Source organism: Bombus bifarius, unplaced genomic scaffold (genome assembly GCF_011952205.1).
Source record: "Bombus bifarius isolate JDL3187 unplaced genomic scaffold, Bbif_JDL3187 scf7180000007975, whole genome shotgun sequence".
Classification (NCBI taxonomy): Eukaryota; Metazoa; Arthropoda; class Insecta; order Hymenoptera; family Apidae; genus Bombus; species Bombus bifarius.
Window position 1 is genome coordinate 240,946 of NW_022884361.1, and position 18,774 is coordinate 259,719.

The 18,774-nt window shown below is 32.5% G+C and overlaps 3 protein-coding genes across 4 annotated transcripts; 1 reads left to right on the forward strand and 2 right to left on the reverse strand.

Annotated features, from left to right (window-relative positions):
* Positions 1–116: 116 nt before the first annotated feature.
* Positions 117–8,843, reverse strand: LOC117217303 (protein MON2 homolog). Of its 2 annotated transcripts, none has more exons than XM_033464812.1 (25): positions 8,724–8,843; positions 8,427–8,558; positions 8,142–8,324; positions 7,822–8,058; positions 7,629–7,754; positions 7,366–7,563; positions 7,041–7,293; positions 6,819–6,972; positions 6,495–6,737; positions 6,115–6,401; positions 5,665–6,035; positions 5,340–5,552; positions 5,091–5,266; positions 4,845–5,007; positions 3,920–4,067; positions 3,588–3,841; positions 3,367–3,501; positions 3,047–3,297; positions 2,799–2,961; positions 2,584–2,727; positions 2,192–2,505; positions 1,918–2,102; positions 1,588–1,831; positions 1,351–1,427; positions 117–1,228 (listed from the first exon to the last, which is right to left on the reverse strand). In XM_033464812.1, exons 1-25 carry the CDS (start codon positions 8,841–8,843, stop codon positions 1,059–1,061), a joined length of 4,941 nt encoding a protein of 1,646 aa, XP_033320703.1. In that variant the 3' UTR covers positions 117–1,058. The 2 variants fall into 2 exon arrangements, with proteins under 2 accessions (XP_033320703.1, XP_033320702.1); XM_033464811.1 differs by having other exon boundaries at positions 1,059–1,228; positions 1,351–1,433.
* Positions 8,844–9,495: 652 nt separating this feature from the next.
* Positions 9,496–12,488, forward strand: LOC117217307 (T-complex protein 1 subunit delta). Its single transcript, XM_033464818.1, has 9 exons — positions 9,496–9,890; positions 10,219–10,271; positions 10,352–10,441; positions 10,524–10,775; positions 10,862–10,957; positions 11,038–11,199; positions 11,285–11,629; positions 11,711–11,962; positions 12,057–12,488. The coding sequence occupies exons 1-9, from the start codon at positions 9,782–9,784 to the stop codon at positions 12,300–12,302; spliced, it is 1,605 nt and encodes a 534-aa protein (XP_033320709.1). The 5' UTR covers positions 9,496–9,781; the 3' UTR covers positions 12,303–12,488.
* Positions 12,489–12,618: 130 nt separating this feature from the next.
* On the reverse strand, positions 12,619–18,741 carry LOC117217305 (folliculin-interacting protein 1). The gene is made up of 12 exons (XM_033464813.1): positions 18,287–18,741; positions 17,116–17,287; positions 16,913–17,002; positions 16,747–16,829; positions 16,580–16,650; positions 16,355–16,474; positions 16,021–16,252; positions 15,607–15,936; positions 15,461–15,545; positions 14,092–15,392; positions 13,557–14,013; positions 12,619–13,438 (listed from the first exon to the last, which is right to left on the reverse strand). Exons 1-12 carry the CDS (start codon positions 18,385–18,387, stop codon positions 13,226–13,228), a joined length of 3,255 nt encoding a protein of 1,084 aa, XP_033320704.1. The 5' UTR covers positions 18,388–18,741; the 3' UTR covers positions 12,619–13,225.
* Between the last annotated feature and the right edge of the window lie 33 nt (positions 18,742–18,774).

Here is an 18,774-nt window from a genome sequence, read left to right on the forward strand (position 1 = left end):
TAAAAAATGTTTTCAAGAACTTAATATAAAAAACTGTTGTGCTATATTACAAAAAATATTAAAAAGTACAAAGCCTAAAAATATATGAAGGCACAATTTCTATACAAAAATAGCAATAAATATTTCAGACTTTTATTGAATTTTTGTATGGCTATTTACATCATTATATCATAGTTTATCAATATTGTATCATTGTAAGAATAGCGAATAGTAATTTTATATTATTTATAAAATCGTACTATATGCTCTAATCGCAATTAATTCAATATTTACATTATGTATTAGAAAAGCCAAGTCGTACATAAACTATGTACAGCAGCATGGCATATGTGTATAATTTGTAGTCAACCAATTTGCGCTTAAACAAATACATATTTAACATAACTTTTGTATACTTGCTTCGACTTCCTAAGTCTACATGTTTTTATGTGTTATTTCACTCAAATATAAGACACCATGTTATATTACTTTTGTTTTTGCTCATTATAGACAATATTACTAACTAAACCAAAAATTATATGCAGCCATTTATAAATATTACGCTATATATAGCAGTTCTCTGTTACTTTAAAATCTTACGATAATAAACTGTATAAAAAAGGAAAAAATTTTATAATCATATTTGTAGAAATCAAAATATTTGAAAGAATGGAAGTTCTTAAATTGTCAAATAAATATTTAAGTGATTATTGCTAACACTTCAAGTGTTAACATGCTAATTGAATACATTATTCTATAAAAACCTATTGCAATTTACACAATTAAAATATTTATATCATAAAGATAAAGATGATAGATAAAGATAAACATGAATGTTTTTTACCTTTGTTATATGGTAATGAAGAACTTCTAAGATTTGTATGGTAAACTTTTCGGCAGATACATAAATTAAAGATTTTCAAAGATACTTCACCTTAGATTCTTTACCTTGTAACGTGTACGCGGAAGTAAAAATTTTATGACAAAATTTATTGCACACGTAACCAGTTATAGAAAGTTTACTACTTGGTTGCGTAGCAAACATTATTATCTTGAGTTAAGAGCAAAGAATGCAATGGTCAAACACCATTAGATGTTGTGGAACTATGAAGCGGTGGTCTCAATAGATCATGATATTGTAGTAAAGCTTCCCGTAAAGATCTTGATACTTGACCTGACGCTGTAGCTATTGTACATTCTACTAGACAAGGATATAGTCCAATCAGTTGTTCCCAAACTGATCTTTCAACTAAAAATAAAATTTGTATTCCATTGTCTTTCTTTGCATAACGTTGTTTATAAATAAAACATAGGAAGTTATGTATGTTGTTATAAAAATTAAAATCAAATATATCAATTAATAAAGATTACCTTTGTTAGGTGGTGCTTTTTTCAGAGAAACCACAAGTGTTGCAACAGCTTTCAAAACAAAAGAAATTTCTGATAATCTGTACCTAGAAAAGGTTTATATAATAAGTACTTAAAAATTAATATATGTATATATTACATTTATCTCCAATGGGATTGTACAATGTATTTTACTAATATAATAAAATGAAATCAAGTGAAAGAAGAGGTAAAAAAATTTTGTTTGAACAAAACCATTACCTAGGTAGCGGACATTTTCCACTTCGCCTCTCATTTTCAATATATCGTCGTAAAACTTCTTGAAACCTATGAAGGAGCGCAGTGACTGCTAACCGTCCAGCAACACCTCCTTCATCGTTTTCAGGACTTTTGGTTGTGTCATGATCTGATTCATTATTTAGTCCATCCAATAGAGAAAACTGAAGTAATGTTTCAAAACACGTTTTTGCGAATTCCTCTCTTAACTTAGTTTCGCCGCTATTTTCTACAATAATAAAAGGTAATTTTACAGCAATGAAAAATAATTTTATATTTAAAATTTTTCCTTCAATGAACATAAAAGAGATTTACCAATATTTGTTGTAGTCGCTGAGTGTATGGAGCCTTTGTTTAATAACATAACTACTCGCAAAATAAACTGATGAGGTATGTATTGAGAATGTGGTAAAACCTCATCTCGTAAAAGTTCCATAACTTGACAATCTACAGCTTCATCCGCTTGAATTTCTTCGACACCTCGTTCTATATTTAATATACTGTAGTAGAACACCAAAATGTTAATTTTAACAATCAATGGTTACAAAACAACAAAATACAAGTTTATTGCTATGCTATATCGAACCACCTTTTCGGAAATAGGAAATCATCTAATGTATTCGCTAGTTCCGGCCACATATTTTGAAATTGTTCTGGATATTTCCTGGCTAAAGGTAAGCCAGTATGTAAAACGGCAAGCAAACTAGTAACAGCCAATTTCCAAGTTGTTGGTGACGGGCAAGCATACTTCATTGACAAAGGTACATGCAACGCTTCTATAATATGCTTTAAAACTTGTCCATCTATAACTGCCATTTCAGGTGCTGTCTTTTGATATAATGTTACAACCATTGATAAAGCTTTCTCTCCAAAAGGAACATAATTCATAGTCACCCAATCAGCCTAAATAAATAAAAGAGCTAAATAATATTTCATTAAAAATAATGTCATGGTTAAATACAAAAACTAAAAAATACGCACAGATACGCCTCTAATTTGAGAGATGTGTTTCGTTGGGATTTTACCATAGGTGGGAGCTTCACAAGCCAGCTTTGAAAAACTCAAAAGCTGAAGAAATATTAAAACAATCATTGTTCGCAAATTATCGGGTCCATTTAATGCTTCCTATTAAAAGAAAAATTAAATTAATGTTGAATAGAGAAAGAATGATTTTAATAATGAAATAAATTACATACTTTTTGTAAAAGCTCCATTGAATGAAGTACACCATCTTGTAAATGAGTGAGAACTACATCTGGCATTGTAGGCAAAATATATGGCGTTGATTCACCATGTACTGGAACTGCAACTGCATTTTTTAACACAATGCAAAGTTTTTGCAAATCTGGGCCAGTGAATCTGAGAAATAAAAAAAAAGGATATACACTTTCTTTTTTAAAATAAAAATTTAATTACATGAAAAAATTATTAAGTATAAATATACTTGTTTCTGATGTGTTGGAAAACAGCTGGAAATATATGAACCAATGCTGTTAAAAATGCTTGTGATGGTACATAAGGTTCCGTTTCCCCTTCTTGAGGGGGTGTTGTACTTTCCATTCCAATATTCAACCACACACGCCATGCAACGATCCATAATGCTTCGGAATCATTTGACTGAATCACTTCGTTATTGTCACTTCCTTTTTGGAGATATAAAATCTCTTGAAATGATTTTAAAGCTGCCAATGATACCTAACAATTATAAATACAAAATTTAAAAAAGTAATTTTTTATAATTACATATATTGTATACATACACACCTCGTTATTTTTACTAAGTGCAGAATTTTCTATAAATTCTAATAAAAGAGACCAAGCTCTAGGAAAATCGCCCAACATTTGCAACAACTGCCGCTTGGTATTAAATACTCTGCCAACACCACTCAAAGTCAATACCTATAGAATAATAATTAAACAGATTAATTTTATTAATACATATATTAGTAATATATTAATGTAAGTATTAAATAAATATATATTACCTGCGTTTCCGCCCACTGTTTCTGTGCTGTATTTCTGCTGTGATGAATAAGTATGTTTCCACTAGTATCTACCTTCTCACTACTGGCGGAGTTAGATAAACTTCTTACTTTATCTAGCAATGGAAAAAGAACCTGCCAAAGTACAGCTTGCCATGTCGGCTGATGTAACAAACTACCATGTGCAGATATTGTAGAAAACAGAGTTTGACTAGCTGATTTGCGCACGGCGGGCCGAGGATCCACACATAAGTCACCTTACAAATATAAATGCAATAGTAATATTTCAGAAATGTTCTATCTCCTATATAAAGTTTTATAATAAAATATATTACCTAATCTTGCATATAAACACATCCAAAGTTTGTCAAAAGGTGGCATATTTGTTGTACCAGGAAAGTCTGGAAACACCGACGATGAATCTCCTTTCAGAGATACACAAAGCTTCTCTTGGTTTTGATAAAAATAATCGCTTATATTCCACTGGAAAAACAATATATAAATATAAATACATTAAACTGACTATATTTTATAAGACCTATAAAATCTACTGAATTGACCTATCAATCTATTTTTTATGTGATATAAAAAAGTATTGTAATAATACATCTAAAATAAACTTGATTTGCCTGATTGTCTTGATTTTAATTTTTTTCATTCAAGACATTTGCACTTCAATTTTAACAATTTTAAATGCTCCTAATTTCTTCTACAACTTAATGTATGTTCATCTTTTAATTATGAGTTCCTGCTCTGATGTACTTGTAAGGAATTCCATAATCTGCAATCGAAAGTTTCAACCAAAAGTTCCGAATTCGCGTAACATGTTAGGTACCAGGTCCTTCTCAAATTAACACCTTGCCATACTTTTATGAGTCTGAGTTATGCTGAGAATTTTGAGCCAAACCTGAATACCACGAGTCAGGCCCGTGGTCTAATTTCATGTCAAACGTGAATATCACGAGTCTCACTCGTAGCTTAATCTCAGGCCAAGTATGAATGTATCGAAAGGTGTCTTTTTTCTAAACACGGGCGCGGCTATCTACGTACTCAGTCGCACGATCTCATGTTTCAAGTTCCGACACTCTGTCTTCGTCGCTTCGGCTCTTTTCCTGACCATTCGGGCGCAACGTTTGGGCCCGGATTCTTCCGAGTTAAATGGTATGGCAAGGGGTTAAAAAAAGAAAAGAAAAACATATAACAATACTAAGATTAAGAATAAAACGAACGTATAAAACATTTTTGGTCGTTCATTCTTACCATTAATCCGACAGCAGTTAATGAAATATTTAATTCTTGCGTCTGAGAACCGAATTTTGCGGCTGTGTCAACACAAAGTGGAAGACATCGCCAAGGCATTACTGGTAGGAAATCAGTTACTACCAATTGTAAACATTGAAATGCTATACGAACTAAAGCTTCTCTGTAAAATACATTAATATACAATTAAAATAAATGATACTTTTTTATTAGATTGGGCTTTTATTACTATATAAGGATATTTACCCGTGATGATCAGATACTGCTCCAATAATACCAAGTACCAAAGGCCAGCCATGATATAGTGTTTCTCCTGCTCCATGTAACACTTGTAAAACGCACTCTAGCTGTCGTTGTCTTACATCTCCATGGCGAACTGATGATAATTCTGATAATGGTCCTAAAAGTAAAGTCTGCAATTTCTGTAATGAAAAAAAAATAAATTACATTTTCCATATTCAATTTATTTTCTTTTAATCAAAAAGTTTAACATACTTGATTATCGCGCAAAGGTTGTGGATATTTGTGCTGAAGTGCCATTTTTACAAGATATGTAATAGCTTCGACCCCCCATTCTCGCATACGAATATGCGGATGTTGACAAACTTCCAGCAAGTGATTTGTTAATGGTCTCCATAAAACTTCTACCCGTGGTAAGTTTACCAAACCAGTTTCTAAAAGTTTAGCCACAGCAAACAGGGAGGGTTCCTAACAGAGACGTTGCAATGTGACTGCACTTTATATTTAAGACTTAAATGTTAAAGCTTTAAATGTTAAAGTAAATCTGACGCTTTTAATTGAAAATCAAATTCACACTCACTCTATTAGAGTAAGCTAATTCCATAGCTTCGTGGCTCAACTTGCAAAGTGCGTCTATCAAGTGATGTAAAGCTACATCATCAAGATGTTGACTACTTTCGAATAGCCTGCTAAGCATGGCGCTAAGTACAGGCAAATCTGCCATAACTGCGTTTGTAAGTACTGCATTTGGATCGGCAGCGGTTCTTCCTGCTTTTAAGGATCCTCCAGTAGAAGGCTTCAAACCAAGTATCCAGACAAGATGTTGTAGTGTTGTAAGTACCAAATGCCATGCACCACCAAGTATGCTTCCATGGCAATGTGCAAGTGATAATAATGCACGCATACATTGTAAATTTTTTGCCGTTAACATAACTGGACCTTGATGTGCACCTACATTGGCGCAAATAGTTTTTCATTTTATTCAGCTATAAGCAGTTTCATTCAGCAATTTCAAATCATTGTTACACACCAACTGGTAGAGACGCAGTGGGTAGAGGAGTACCAACAGCTACAACCTGTTGTCTATAATCTGGTTCACCAATAGTCACATTGTACTGAGTGGATTCTTGTTGTCTTGCACTCGGTATACCTTGAGGAGCATTGTATAACACAGTCAATGCGTAATGAGGAGGCAATGATGCTTTACATATTGCAGTAATGAAAGCGTCACGCGGAGTCTGCAACTCTAATTGTCCACACAGCGATGCAAAAGTTTGAATAGCTTTTAACACATTTTCTGTTGCAGATTCATCGGTGCTAGAAATTCCAGAGAAAAAAAAGATTTTTATACACAAAAAATAAATTTTAATACTATATGGGTAAAATAATCAATAGCTTAATCTTTCTTACCTTGCATCTATAAGAGGACTTAATGCTGCTAGCAGGCCACACCAACTAGAATTAATGAGCTGAGTATGAAGTTTCCGTTCAAATTCATTAGGTTTATACAATTGATTTCCAGTTACAACTTCATTAGTACCATTGATTGCGAGAGCTATGGATCGTATAATATCTAATAAGCATGCATATGCTACACTTATTCCATAACCGATAGGAATCTGTGGCGGTTCGACCTTATCAAGCATGTCCAGACTAAAAGTTAATTAAATCACTTGTATTAATTTTTTACAAAAGAATTATGCTATAAACAACAAAAAAGGTTCTAGTATTTACTAGGTTGATTTAGCTTGACCACTTGTAAATGTCGCAACTACCGGCAACCAAATGCCGCGTGAATAAAAACCAGGTTGAGGTGAAACACCAGGACCTATAGGCATTCCCGTAAATAACGGAGAAGCCGTACTTTGTGGAATCGTTGTACTTGTCGCTAATATTAAAAAGATATTGACATTATTAATATTTTATTGCTATTATAGTAAATTTTTTAAAACTTACTTATATTGGTTTGGTTCATCATTTGGGGATTAACAAAAAGACTATGTACATAGGCACCTAAACTATTGACAATATCTTGAAAAATGTTGGTTGCATGAGGTTTTAAGTCATAACATTCACAGAAATTTGTAAGAAGATCAGATTGTACTGTCATTTTATGTAAAACTTCTAAAGCTAAGGCTCTTTGCCATGTTGGTTTATCAGGATCCAAAAATTTAACAATTAGGGACAAAAATATCTCACATTCTGTCACCTGAAAAATTCAAGGCTGTATTATAATATTTTTATTAAGTTTAAAAGTTTTTGAAGTTTATAGAATATATACCAAAAGAGAATGATATTTTTGTATCAAAATAGAAACAACTCGAAGGAGCCGCATGCTAATAGGAAAATAAGGTTTATCTAAAGGTGTAGCTTGTTGTAGTGATGCTGGTACCGAATTGCGATATTTGATATTAGGGGAAAATAATTTAATTACAAGGGCACACACTCTCTCCTTCAGTAGAAAGCTAAATTCTGGATGCTGAAAAAAACGAAAAATTAAATAATTATAATTTATATGTGAACTCATCACTTATGATTAAATACCTTAAAAAATACTGATGAAAAATTTGTTAGAACAGATTCTAGCAATTCTAGTCCAAAGGTACGTGTCATTTCTGTAATCCCAATTAACCAGTAAGGTTGATCTGCATTTACTAATTGTACTAAGTCCTAAAAAAATTTTATTCAGTAATTAAATTTTATTAAACAATGTAATAACTAATATAAATAAACTTACTTGAAACATTAAATATGCATCAGCAGCACATGGTCCTAAACTTTTAGGTGCCTGATTAGTAGGAATTTTTAATTCCTCCAAATTTATTTCATCTGAATCTTCCTGATCAGGACTTTGTTCATCTTCTGCAACTACACGCTCAAATACTAATGACACTAACTGTCTTACTGTGGCTCCTGCTGTGTTAATTGTTGTAGAATCTTTCGTAAAATGTAAGCGAAAACACAGAACTAAATTCTGAAAATAACATTATTTTTTTCAAATTACTCAAGATGTTAATGACATAAATTTTTTATTCTATAAGTAATATAAATTATTACTCTTGCAAGTGTTTCTCCATGAACCACAGTGTTGCTAGTTAGTAAAAGAGTTACAGTTTGTAAAACTTTAACTTCTTCCGTTCCAGATTCCATTAACATCCATAACGTATCTGTGATATAACGGGCACCTTTTTGATCAATAGCTTGTTGTGTAATTAATTTTTGCATCATAGTTAAACAAAACTAAAATAAGTAATATGACAGAAAATTATTATATTGTTTAAATATAAAATATTATATATTTAAAAAATAAAATACTAAAGAATATATCTGTTTCTTACATACCTTTATAATTTTTACATCTTTACTCTCACAACCTTGAACCAAAGGATATAAGATTTGATTAACGATATAATAAATTGGAGCACCCGAAGTATTCGAAGCTGTCCTTATTTTTGCAATTCCTTCTTCGCACGACTGTAATAAAATGCACTATTCAAACATTGTTTCCAATAATTTTGTACTAATCTTCATGGGAAAAAATAAAGCACTTTAAATTAAAAAACTAACCTAACTCTATTTAATATTACATAATAACGTGTAATATATTACTAAATATTAAAGTCAATAATAATAACATACTTCCTTGATTTGTGGATATTTCTTCTTCGTCTCAGAGGCGAGAACTTTCAAGTCAGTTTGTAACGATTCCAAAAATTTTGAAGTATTTTCCGAATTAGTTCCGATAGCTGAACTCGCCATCGCGTATCAAATTCTCTTTTTTATAACGTTATCATAAAAATCTATATCATCGTAAGTTATAAACAGTTTCTCGAGGCATGCATATTGCCATATGAATATTCGTATCTATCTAACAGTAGGTGAGTTGGCACATCCCATACCGATTATCAGAAATGACAACGGGCAGGTGACAATTTAGTGGGTTTGTCTTCACGCATTTTTAACCTTACGTCATTTCAACGACTCTATCAATCACTTAGAGCTTTTAGCAGAATTTCGATTAAACTTCCTTAAAAACCGTGTATTTTTACGATTATTAACTATTCGCATCTTAATCGTAACACGTTCATGTAAATAATAAACTGTAGCTTGCAATGGCGACAATAACTCGTATGTATATGTATTGCAATTTACCATCGACCTCGAATCAATTTATAAACTAGGGTGGAAGCTCGTACTATAATCAAACGATATACCATTTGAGATTACGCTTATACATTTTTATAAATTTTAGGTTATGTTATATACTTTAATTAGCCATACATCGTTATAACTTAAATTAAAATAAAATGACTTTATCTATATTAGTTTCTAGAATATTGTATAAGATCTTAAAATAAGAACTTGTAAAAGTTTTTTCGATGAGCCACTACGTGGTGCTGAACAACGTTTTTGACATGTCTTTGCCATTATAGATCCATGGTTCTTGTTACCAATGAATAGTGTTACCCGGCACCCATTCTTACGAATTTATAATCTAAGGTTTCCAGTCGTTTCTTGAGCGTAGCGTGTTTTAACTCATTGAGAGAATTAACTATTTCCTATAAGAGTTTAAAATATTGTAAAGAAAAGTGTCGCGAGAAATCATCTCCAATACTCAGAGGAACGAAGTTCCTTACAAACTCGCGTACAAACTTCGTAATCAACCGGACCTAAAAAACGTGACCAACTTGTCGAGAATGACGGCAATAACGGCAAGCGGCGATGGACGAAGCGCCCATGGACAGGCCTATAAAGATAAAAGTAAACCAACAGATATTCGTAGCAGCAATATCAATGCTGCGAAAGGTGAATAAATAATGCTACTGATATATTTTTGAAGTATTTCAATTCTTATTAATTATTTCTTAGGCCAACAAAAATCTTACCTTATATAGTCATGTTCAATACACCGTAACCGAATTATTTTGTCATCGTTAATTTGAAGAAAAAGTTAAAATTTATCACTATATAGCTTACAGAGTGCAGTTTTAATTATTTAAAAACACTTTAAATATATCTAAGTAAAATTGTAGGCTATGAATGTAGGTCCAATTTTACATTTTATTAACATAAAATATCCTTTGTTTCGCCCATTTTTGTGAATGGGAGTTTCATATTAATATCAATATTTCAGCTGTCAGTGATGCAATTCGTACCAGTCTTGGTCCTAGAGGAATGGATAAAATGGTAAAATTCATACATTAGAATTAAGTTTATTGACTTAATTTGTTTATACATAATTGAAATATTTCATTTTGTATGTTAAGATTCAAGCTGGGAACGGAGAAGTTACAATTACAAATGATGGTGCAACAATCTTAAAAGAAATGAATGTTGTACATCCTGCAGCAAAAATGGTAATCTTTTTATTAATATCGGAAGCATTAAGAATTTTCTAAATAATTTTTATGCGTTTTTCATTTGTTTTGATGTTTTCAGTTAGTTGAATTATCAAAGGCACAAGATATTGAAGCTGGAGATGGTACTACAAGTGTTGTTGTTATGGCTGGTTCTCTTCTAGAAGCTGCAGAGCGTTTGTTGCAAAAGGGAATACATCCTACTTTAATCAGCGATGCTTTCCAAAAAGCTGCAGTTAAAGCTGTAGAAATATTGACAAATATGTCTATTCCTGTTGATTTAAAAGACAAACAATCACTGATTAGAGCTGCAGCAACCTCTTTAAACTCAAAGGTATATCTTAAGATGTATATATTAATTATAAACTGTAATTCAAATACTATTATGAAATTGAAATTATGCAATTCTTTTCTTTTAAGGTTGTCTTTCAACAATCAAGCCTTTTAGCACCACTTGCTGTAGATGCAGTATTAAAAGTTACCGAAGAAGGGAAAGAAATTGCTGTAGATCTTAATGTAAGAAAATCAGTATACAAGTTAAATTACTACAGTAAATGTATTAAGTTTATATCTTAATAACACTATTACATTTATAGAACATAAAAGTAATCAAGAAGTTAGGAGGTACAGTTGAAGACACCGAACTTGTAGAAGGATTAATATTTACACAAAAATCTTGTAATGTTAATGGACCGAAACGCATTGAAAAAGCAAAAATAGGTTTAATTCAATTCTGCATTTCTCCACCTAAAACGGACGTAAGTAATTTGAAATAAAGAAATATGTACATGAATTTAAGAAGCTTTATACATAAGTATAAGTAAAATTCTTTTATTGCTTCAGATGGATCATAATGTAATCGTATCCGATTACGCTGCAATGGATCGTGTTTTGAAGGAAGAAAGAACTTACATATTAAATATCGTGAAGCAAATTAAAAAAGCTGGTTGCAATGTACTCTTAGTACAGAAATCCATTCTTCGCGACGCTGTCAGTGATTTAGCTATACACTTTTTAGATAAAATCAAAGTTATGGTGATTAAAGACATTGAACGTGAGGATATTTCATTCGTATGTAAAACGTTAGGTTGTAGACCAATCGCGTCATTAGATCATTTTGTCGCTGATAATCTTGTTAATGCAGAATTATGTGAAGAAGTACAGACTGGAAGCTCTAAGTTTGTTAAGGTTAATGGATTAAAACATGACTATTTTTAAAAATACTAATGTCTTCTTTTATAAATATTTATTTATTTCTTTTTGTTACAGATCACTAAAATACAAAATCCTGGACCAACAGTGACAGTTCTTGTACGAGGTAGTAATAAATTGGTCTTAGAAGAAGCGGAACGTTCATTGCACGACGCATTATGTGTAGTACGCTGTTTAGTGAAACAAAAAGCTCTAATTGCTGGAGGAGGAGCACCTGAGATAGAGCTTGCACTAAAATTAGGAGCATATGCACAAACTTTATCGGGCGTTGATGCTTATTGTATTAAAGCTTTTGCAAATGCATTCGAGGTGAGTTATATCATTTTTATAATTTGTATTTGCTACTAAATATACGTGCAAACTTTTAACATATTTTTCAAATATATGTTTGTGAATATTATAGACAATTCCGTCAACCCTAGCGGAAAATGCCGGATTGAATCCTATTGCAACTGTAACGGAACTTCGAAACCGACACGCTAAGGGTGAACATACTACTGGTATTAATGTGCGAAAAGGTTCAATTACTAATATCTTGGAAGAAAATGTGATTCAACCACTTTTAGTTTCTATAAGCGCCATTACACTAGCTTCGGAAACTGTCCGCAGCATATTAAAGATTGATGATATCGTGAATACAAACCAGTAATTTATAGAGAATATGAATTTTACATCTAAATTGCACTGCAAATATTTTCTCCATTAAGAAATGCTGCTGAAACTATGTTGACTTTATAATCTACAATTTGTTAAATTAATGAAATCAAATTGCTTATTAACGTTCTCAATTTCTTTTATTTCTTTCAAAATAAAGTCAATCTGCTTCTAAAAAAAACTGTCCTATATTGCTCTCCTTAATATAGTGCTTACTAGAAAATATATGAAATTATGACGACTAGAAATAATTTCTTTGAAGATCTGAAAATCAATGATGAAAAAAAGATTACAATGTTTTGAACAGGACATATGGAAGTATAAAAATTAAGTTTTATTATCCATTCTTACAGGGTGTATAAATCAAAATTCTTTTATATGGTGTAAAAAAACAAGTATAGTTCCCATATATATAGCTATTTTACAATAATATTAAACATATAATTCCGCAATTATTCTAAAAAAAGACTATATTTTGCTTTTTTTGTACATTAAATATCATGTTACTTCTTTATTAATGAACCATGTGTTATCCGTCCTTCGAATATTAATATATTGATAATTTAAATAATTTTTAAACATTCTCTAAAATCTTTTTATTATAAAATATATATTCAAATATTAACATTTAAATGCAAAAATTAGATGATTTTACATATTGCACAATAAATTAAAACATTTTAAAACATATACAAACATTTGATCTTAATGTAGTTAAAAAAGTTGTTTAAACATTCATATATCTTTTTCACCTAGAGAACGGACCATGGTTTATTGGGATATATTACCCAATACAACAATAACAATCTACAACCATATTTTATAAAGAAATAGTGAAATACTTTACAGCTTTTGCTATATTGGACAGAAAAGGATTTTATACCCTAAAGTAAAAATCATGATAAAAATAAGATATAGTCAAGTAAGTGTAAGACCAAACCTCTGGCCTATCTCAGGAGAGTGGGAAGTTGCAACTGCGAGCAAAAGTGGTATATCTGCTGCATCGAGATCGAGAGCGTGTGTCAAACTTGCAACATTGGCATCGCATACTTCTGTTGCTAATAACATCTCAGCCAATGTTTCACTTTTTAGCCACATTTCTCTTAGTTTTGCTTCCAATATGCCTATACACTATAATTTAAGGAAAAATAGTAAAAGATGAATAGAGTACACATCGTGTTACAGCATCATCTTTACGAGTAAAGCATTTTTTATATAAACTAATAATCGAAGTCAAACAATTTCTTACTTGTGAAGCTGAATGATATTTCCGCCATAAATAAGCAAAGCCTTCCAGCATATTGGCAACGAGCCTTGACATCCCAACTGGTAACGGTGCAGTATGTGAAGGCATATTATTGGATATGATTCCAACATGCCAAGTATCTAAATCCGCTAAAATACAAAGTGATTCGGCAATTGGTTGATCAATAGTCGGAAAACGTACACTGGCAAGACATTCTTCACGTATGCAGTACCACAATTCTTTATCTATTTCATAGTCATTCCTATTTGCTTCTTGTTGGACAACTTTCTTTCTTCTCCTCTTTTTCTTCTTTGGCAAACCTTGTAGAACTAAACCCCATGTATAGGATGGTTCAGAATTATTTAATCCCTGTGACTCTGTGGGTTTTATTGTGTTTTGTAAGAGTGTCTTTGTAAAGCCTGTGTCCTGGTGTGAACCAGTCTTCTTCATTTTTTTTGTCCTGTAATTACAAATTTTTGATCTTCAGTTAATCTCATTTACTGCTATGTAAATGCTTATTGTAGTCCATGACACAAACCGCGGCATTGGCAATTCGACGACACTGTTAGCTTCCATCAAAGCTTCTAGACTGTTTGATCTAGATAATCCAACACTTCCATCACCCACGGTATTACCGCAAGTACGTAACACTTCTGTTGCGTTAGTAGGGGTTTCTAGAACTTGTTTGCAACTATCATAATTTTGTGGAGGTACGTAACCTTGCCTATTACACCTTTGACAAAATCCCAGAGATCTTGATACTGCTCCTGGTGGATGAATACTCTTGGATGATTCAGGGAAGTTCCTTTGAATAATTTTTCTCAATACATCTTCCGGCAACTGTGCAGACGTGCTCGGTACTCGTGTGAACATATATGAACACTGACAATTGTATCCAAGTCGCGGTCGTGATAATGTTTTCACAGATTTTTCTTCATCACCTAGAGTGAAGAAAACATGGGAATTTTTCATCTCGTTATCTGTACTTTGACCAGTTTCAAATTCTGGTCTGCTAGAGTATAATTTCAATGTATCAACACATGTATCGTCAAAATCTTGAAAAACATCTATCTTAGAATTCGTATATGCTTCATCCAAGTCGTTATCTTCCACCTTCTTTTCAAAATTACGTAGCGAAAATTCAGGACACTGTTGCATACCAGTCTTGCTCAAGTCGACATCTTGTGGTGCAATTTCGCTCACTACTATTTTAACTTTGCTTGATGTACAAGTTCTTTCGTTGACGGTGCTCTTTTCATAGCCGTCATCATCGCGAGGAAGTTTCTTCAAAATGAATTTCGTGTCTGTTTCAGGTTCAAATGTTTTCAGCATAAATGAATCAAGATTTGATTCCATCGTGATGCTACGTTTAAGAGAGCTAATAGATCCTTCTACTCTTAATCTTCCCTCATTGTATTCAGGATATGAGCGTTGCATAATAGCGTTATCATCTTCTGCATCATACGAAAGCTCTTGTACGGCAATTTTTTTTCGAGCAGATGTGCATAACACACGTCGGGAAATCATAGACTCTCGATCGTTAGTTGTTGCTTTCGTAGTGAATAAATGTGGGCGTTTTATTCTCGCTTGTTCTAAAAGACTTGCAGCTTCTTGAATGTCTTCTTCAGTAACGTTACAATATTCTTGTCGTTTCTGTACTACTCCACTACGGATGAAGTACGACAAGAAGGATAAAACAGAATTAATCAAATCGACCTTTTGAGGATCGCCTGCAACGACTGTATGCGCTACCCTGATGGGATTACTTAGTGCACCATATAAATCACCTAATTGAACCCATAGTGGATTACAAGGATACCAGGTGCCTAATTTTTCCATCTAAAAATAAATATGTAATTGATGCATTTTATATAATTCAATTTAAAAAAAAGGCCCAAATTGCTTACCAATTGTCGATCATGGATTGGCAGTGTAGTATATATCCAACCAAGATGATATGTTAGAACAGCAGTGACGACAGTACTTAAAAAACTAAAATATATAAATGTTAATTTAGATTCGAAAGTGTGATATCTTTCCTTGAAATACTTACAAGTTACTCGATTTTGTATCGATATTATCCAACAATTGACACATTTGTTCTAAACTACGATGCAGCGCACTTATCTTATGCTCTACTTTCACTGAATTAAGTAGCACATCATGCCATAGCAAGGGTGTGCGAGAGTTTAAATCCGCATCAATATTTGTAAGTAAACGCAATAACGAAACAATGAATTGCGAAGATCTATAAAGCCGTTCAGGAAGCTGCATTCCTTTATTTTGAGCACTGATACTAGCCGATTCAATACAGAAATATCGTAAACGATCCAGCATTCCTTCCAATAGAGCCATGTGCTCTAACAGACAGGTCTCTATTCTTCTGTAATGCAAACCAGAGAAATCCAAGATGAATGAAATTAATAATTAAAACATTCATTATAATAATCTCTAACTAAATTTCAACCTCTCATGGCCTTCGGCTAGTTGGACCAACATCGTTAATCCGAGTCTCGTTTTATGACGTTTAGTATGAATCTCTTTATTATCATTTCCATTCTCGGTCCAGTACTGCATTCCAAATGTATCATCAGAATCTAATCGGGCTAAAGAAGTGGAAGCAGCTCTTAACCACCTTCGACGTAAACTCGAAAGGCTACCGATACCAGAGGATCCATTGCTCTCCAACGACTGTGAACCTGAATTAATATCGTATTACATTCCGAACAATAAACACCTTTCGATGATGGATCGCTTCTACTTCGGCTCAAATCGATATATTTGGCTTGAATTGAACTTACTCCCTGTCGGTGGTGGTATGTCTATATTCCACCCACTACCGGTGCTAGAGCAAGTAGAATTTTTTCTGACACCAGTGTTTAATTCGGATCCTGATAGATTTCCAGAACTTGGTCGGGATACTGGAAAATGAAGTTTTTACATATGTACATCAAATCCTAGTTTCAATTGGATTGAATTTAATCCACAGTGATATTAGTTCTCAGTGATATTAGCTTGCTACCTACAAAGTGTTCGCATACTGGGGTTAGAATCCAAGTTCACGGAACGACCCAATCCTTCGTCCGAGACTTTCTCGCTGAAACACGATTGAGTAATAAATCAAATATTTGTATCAATATATCAATCGTAACATGAAATCGATAACTGTCTTATTACGAACGCATATGCTTACGTCTGCTGTTTGCATATGTTGTGTTCTGTAGCAGGGAAGACTTTTGTGCACATGATGCAAGATGATGAATTCATTGAATGGATCTTAAAGATAAACATAAAAATTAAAGTACTTAAAATGTTGATGGCACACATTTTATATTTTTAATATTAATATATTATTTTACCTTAAATGATGATCCTCTGTACGTCATCGCCACAGTACCGAATACCATTTCGCTCAATAAGCTTACGTCGTCTTCGGCCATTCTTTCTTGCTAGAAATTTACAACTATGCATATTAAGCGTATAATACATCATATATTTAATTATAAAGTATTTAAAACCTGACTAAAAATTGTGTTTCTCTTTTTCAATTATTATTTGTTACCTCGAACATCGAATTGCCGGTATTCTTTTTAAGATTAATCGTGGCTGTTTTATTTTTACACCATCTTTTCTCCAAGGAAAGAGAATCAAAAAGGAGTTTTCTCCCGCGCCATTCACACTCTCGGAATAGTAAGATCCGAACTTGACCTGCCCCAATGTATAACGCGGAGTTTCTGCAAATATTCAAAATCACACGATAATGTGTATTTGACACAATAATGTAAATAAGTAGAGAATTAGTTTATAATTCATAAAAGAGATATGGTAACAAACAGTACAAAAATAATATATTTTTATATCGAATTATAAGTATAGTTAAACAATATTATTGCTTCATATATGACTATACATTTAAGAAATTGGAGAATGACTTAACAAACAATATCTTAATCTTAACTTGTGATCTTCTAATATTATACTGAAATAATATAGTTAGTTTTTCTTACATAACTTTTTAATCTATAGCAGGTGTTAATTTTAAATGTTATAACAATCTCATGATTGTTTGCCAAAAACAATTTTCTTATTGTACATACAAGATCCAAATAATATTTAATACATAATCTATTTTTGTTATATTTTTGTTTAATATCCATCATAAACCATACATATACATATGTAGTAGGATACATCTCAACAAAGATATAATCTCTGTTTTATTACAACATAATATAAAAAAATAATTCAAATGCGTGTGTAAATGTTTAAATAAATGAAGGATGTTCACAAGAAATATTCGTAAAGATATATATAATACAGAGGTCAATTTCATGGTTCGATATATAAGCCAAGTCACGAGTATGTCAGCGACAAGATTATGTCTCCCGCCAACGGTCAAATAGAAATGGACCTAACGGAAAATAGGTTAAGTTAGATTAGAAACATAATCCTTACAAAATTTTGCGACCAAAATATTTCTTGTTTCTCTTTTCAATAAAAATCAATCATCTCGTGACAAAAGTCGCACGAAATAACTGTAAGGACAATACAGAAGGCAACCAAGAGATAGATGATCGATATACGCTATGTCACTAATAGATATCGATGCAGTGAATAAGATCGATAAATATAGAGAAATGACGATGTACAGAGGCCCAAACGAGCAAAATGAATGAAGAAAAATAACGACGTATACCTGAAAATGAAAAAGAAAGAAAATGGGCTGTTCTTACCTATCATTTTCTTCTGTTTCGACGTTCGATGCTACGATGGTTTGTACTTTATTCCTGAAATTCTTCCTCGAAGGAAACAGCTTATCAAACAAAGGCATCATAAACCAACGACCGTTTATAGCTACCGCATTGCTCGTTAACTTTGTTTCGTTTTCGGTCTATCATGTCACAGGGAACTGCACCATACATGTTCGCGAGTATCAGTCAACTGTAAATAAAGTCACGTGCGGAGGAGTCATATGATTGCTCGAGATTAGCGTGTATCGTTTGGTCGACATCCGAATGGAATGTTTTCCCGGCTGTTCCCGTCCTCCGCTAACACAATTCATTGGACGAATTGCGGCTCATGAAACCGGTTTGTTGGAATGTCGACAAAAATACCGATAAAGTGATAAGCATGGGAGAAAAAGCGAATTTGTGAAATAGGGACCCGATTACTGACTGCGCACGATATACTTTACTATGATAGAAGTTATATATTGCACCGC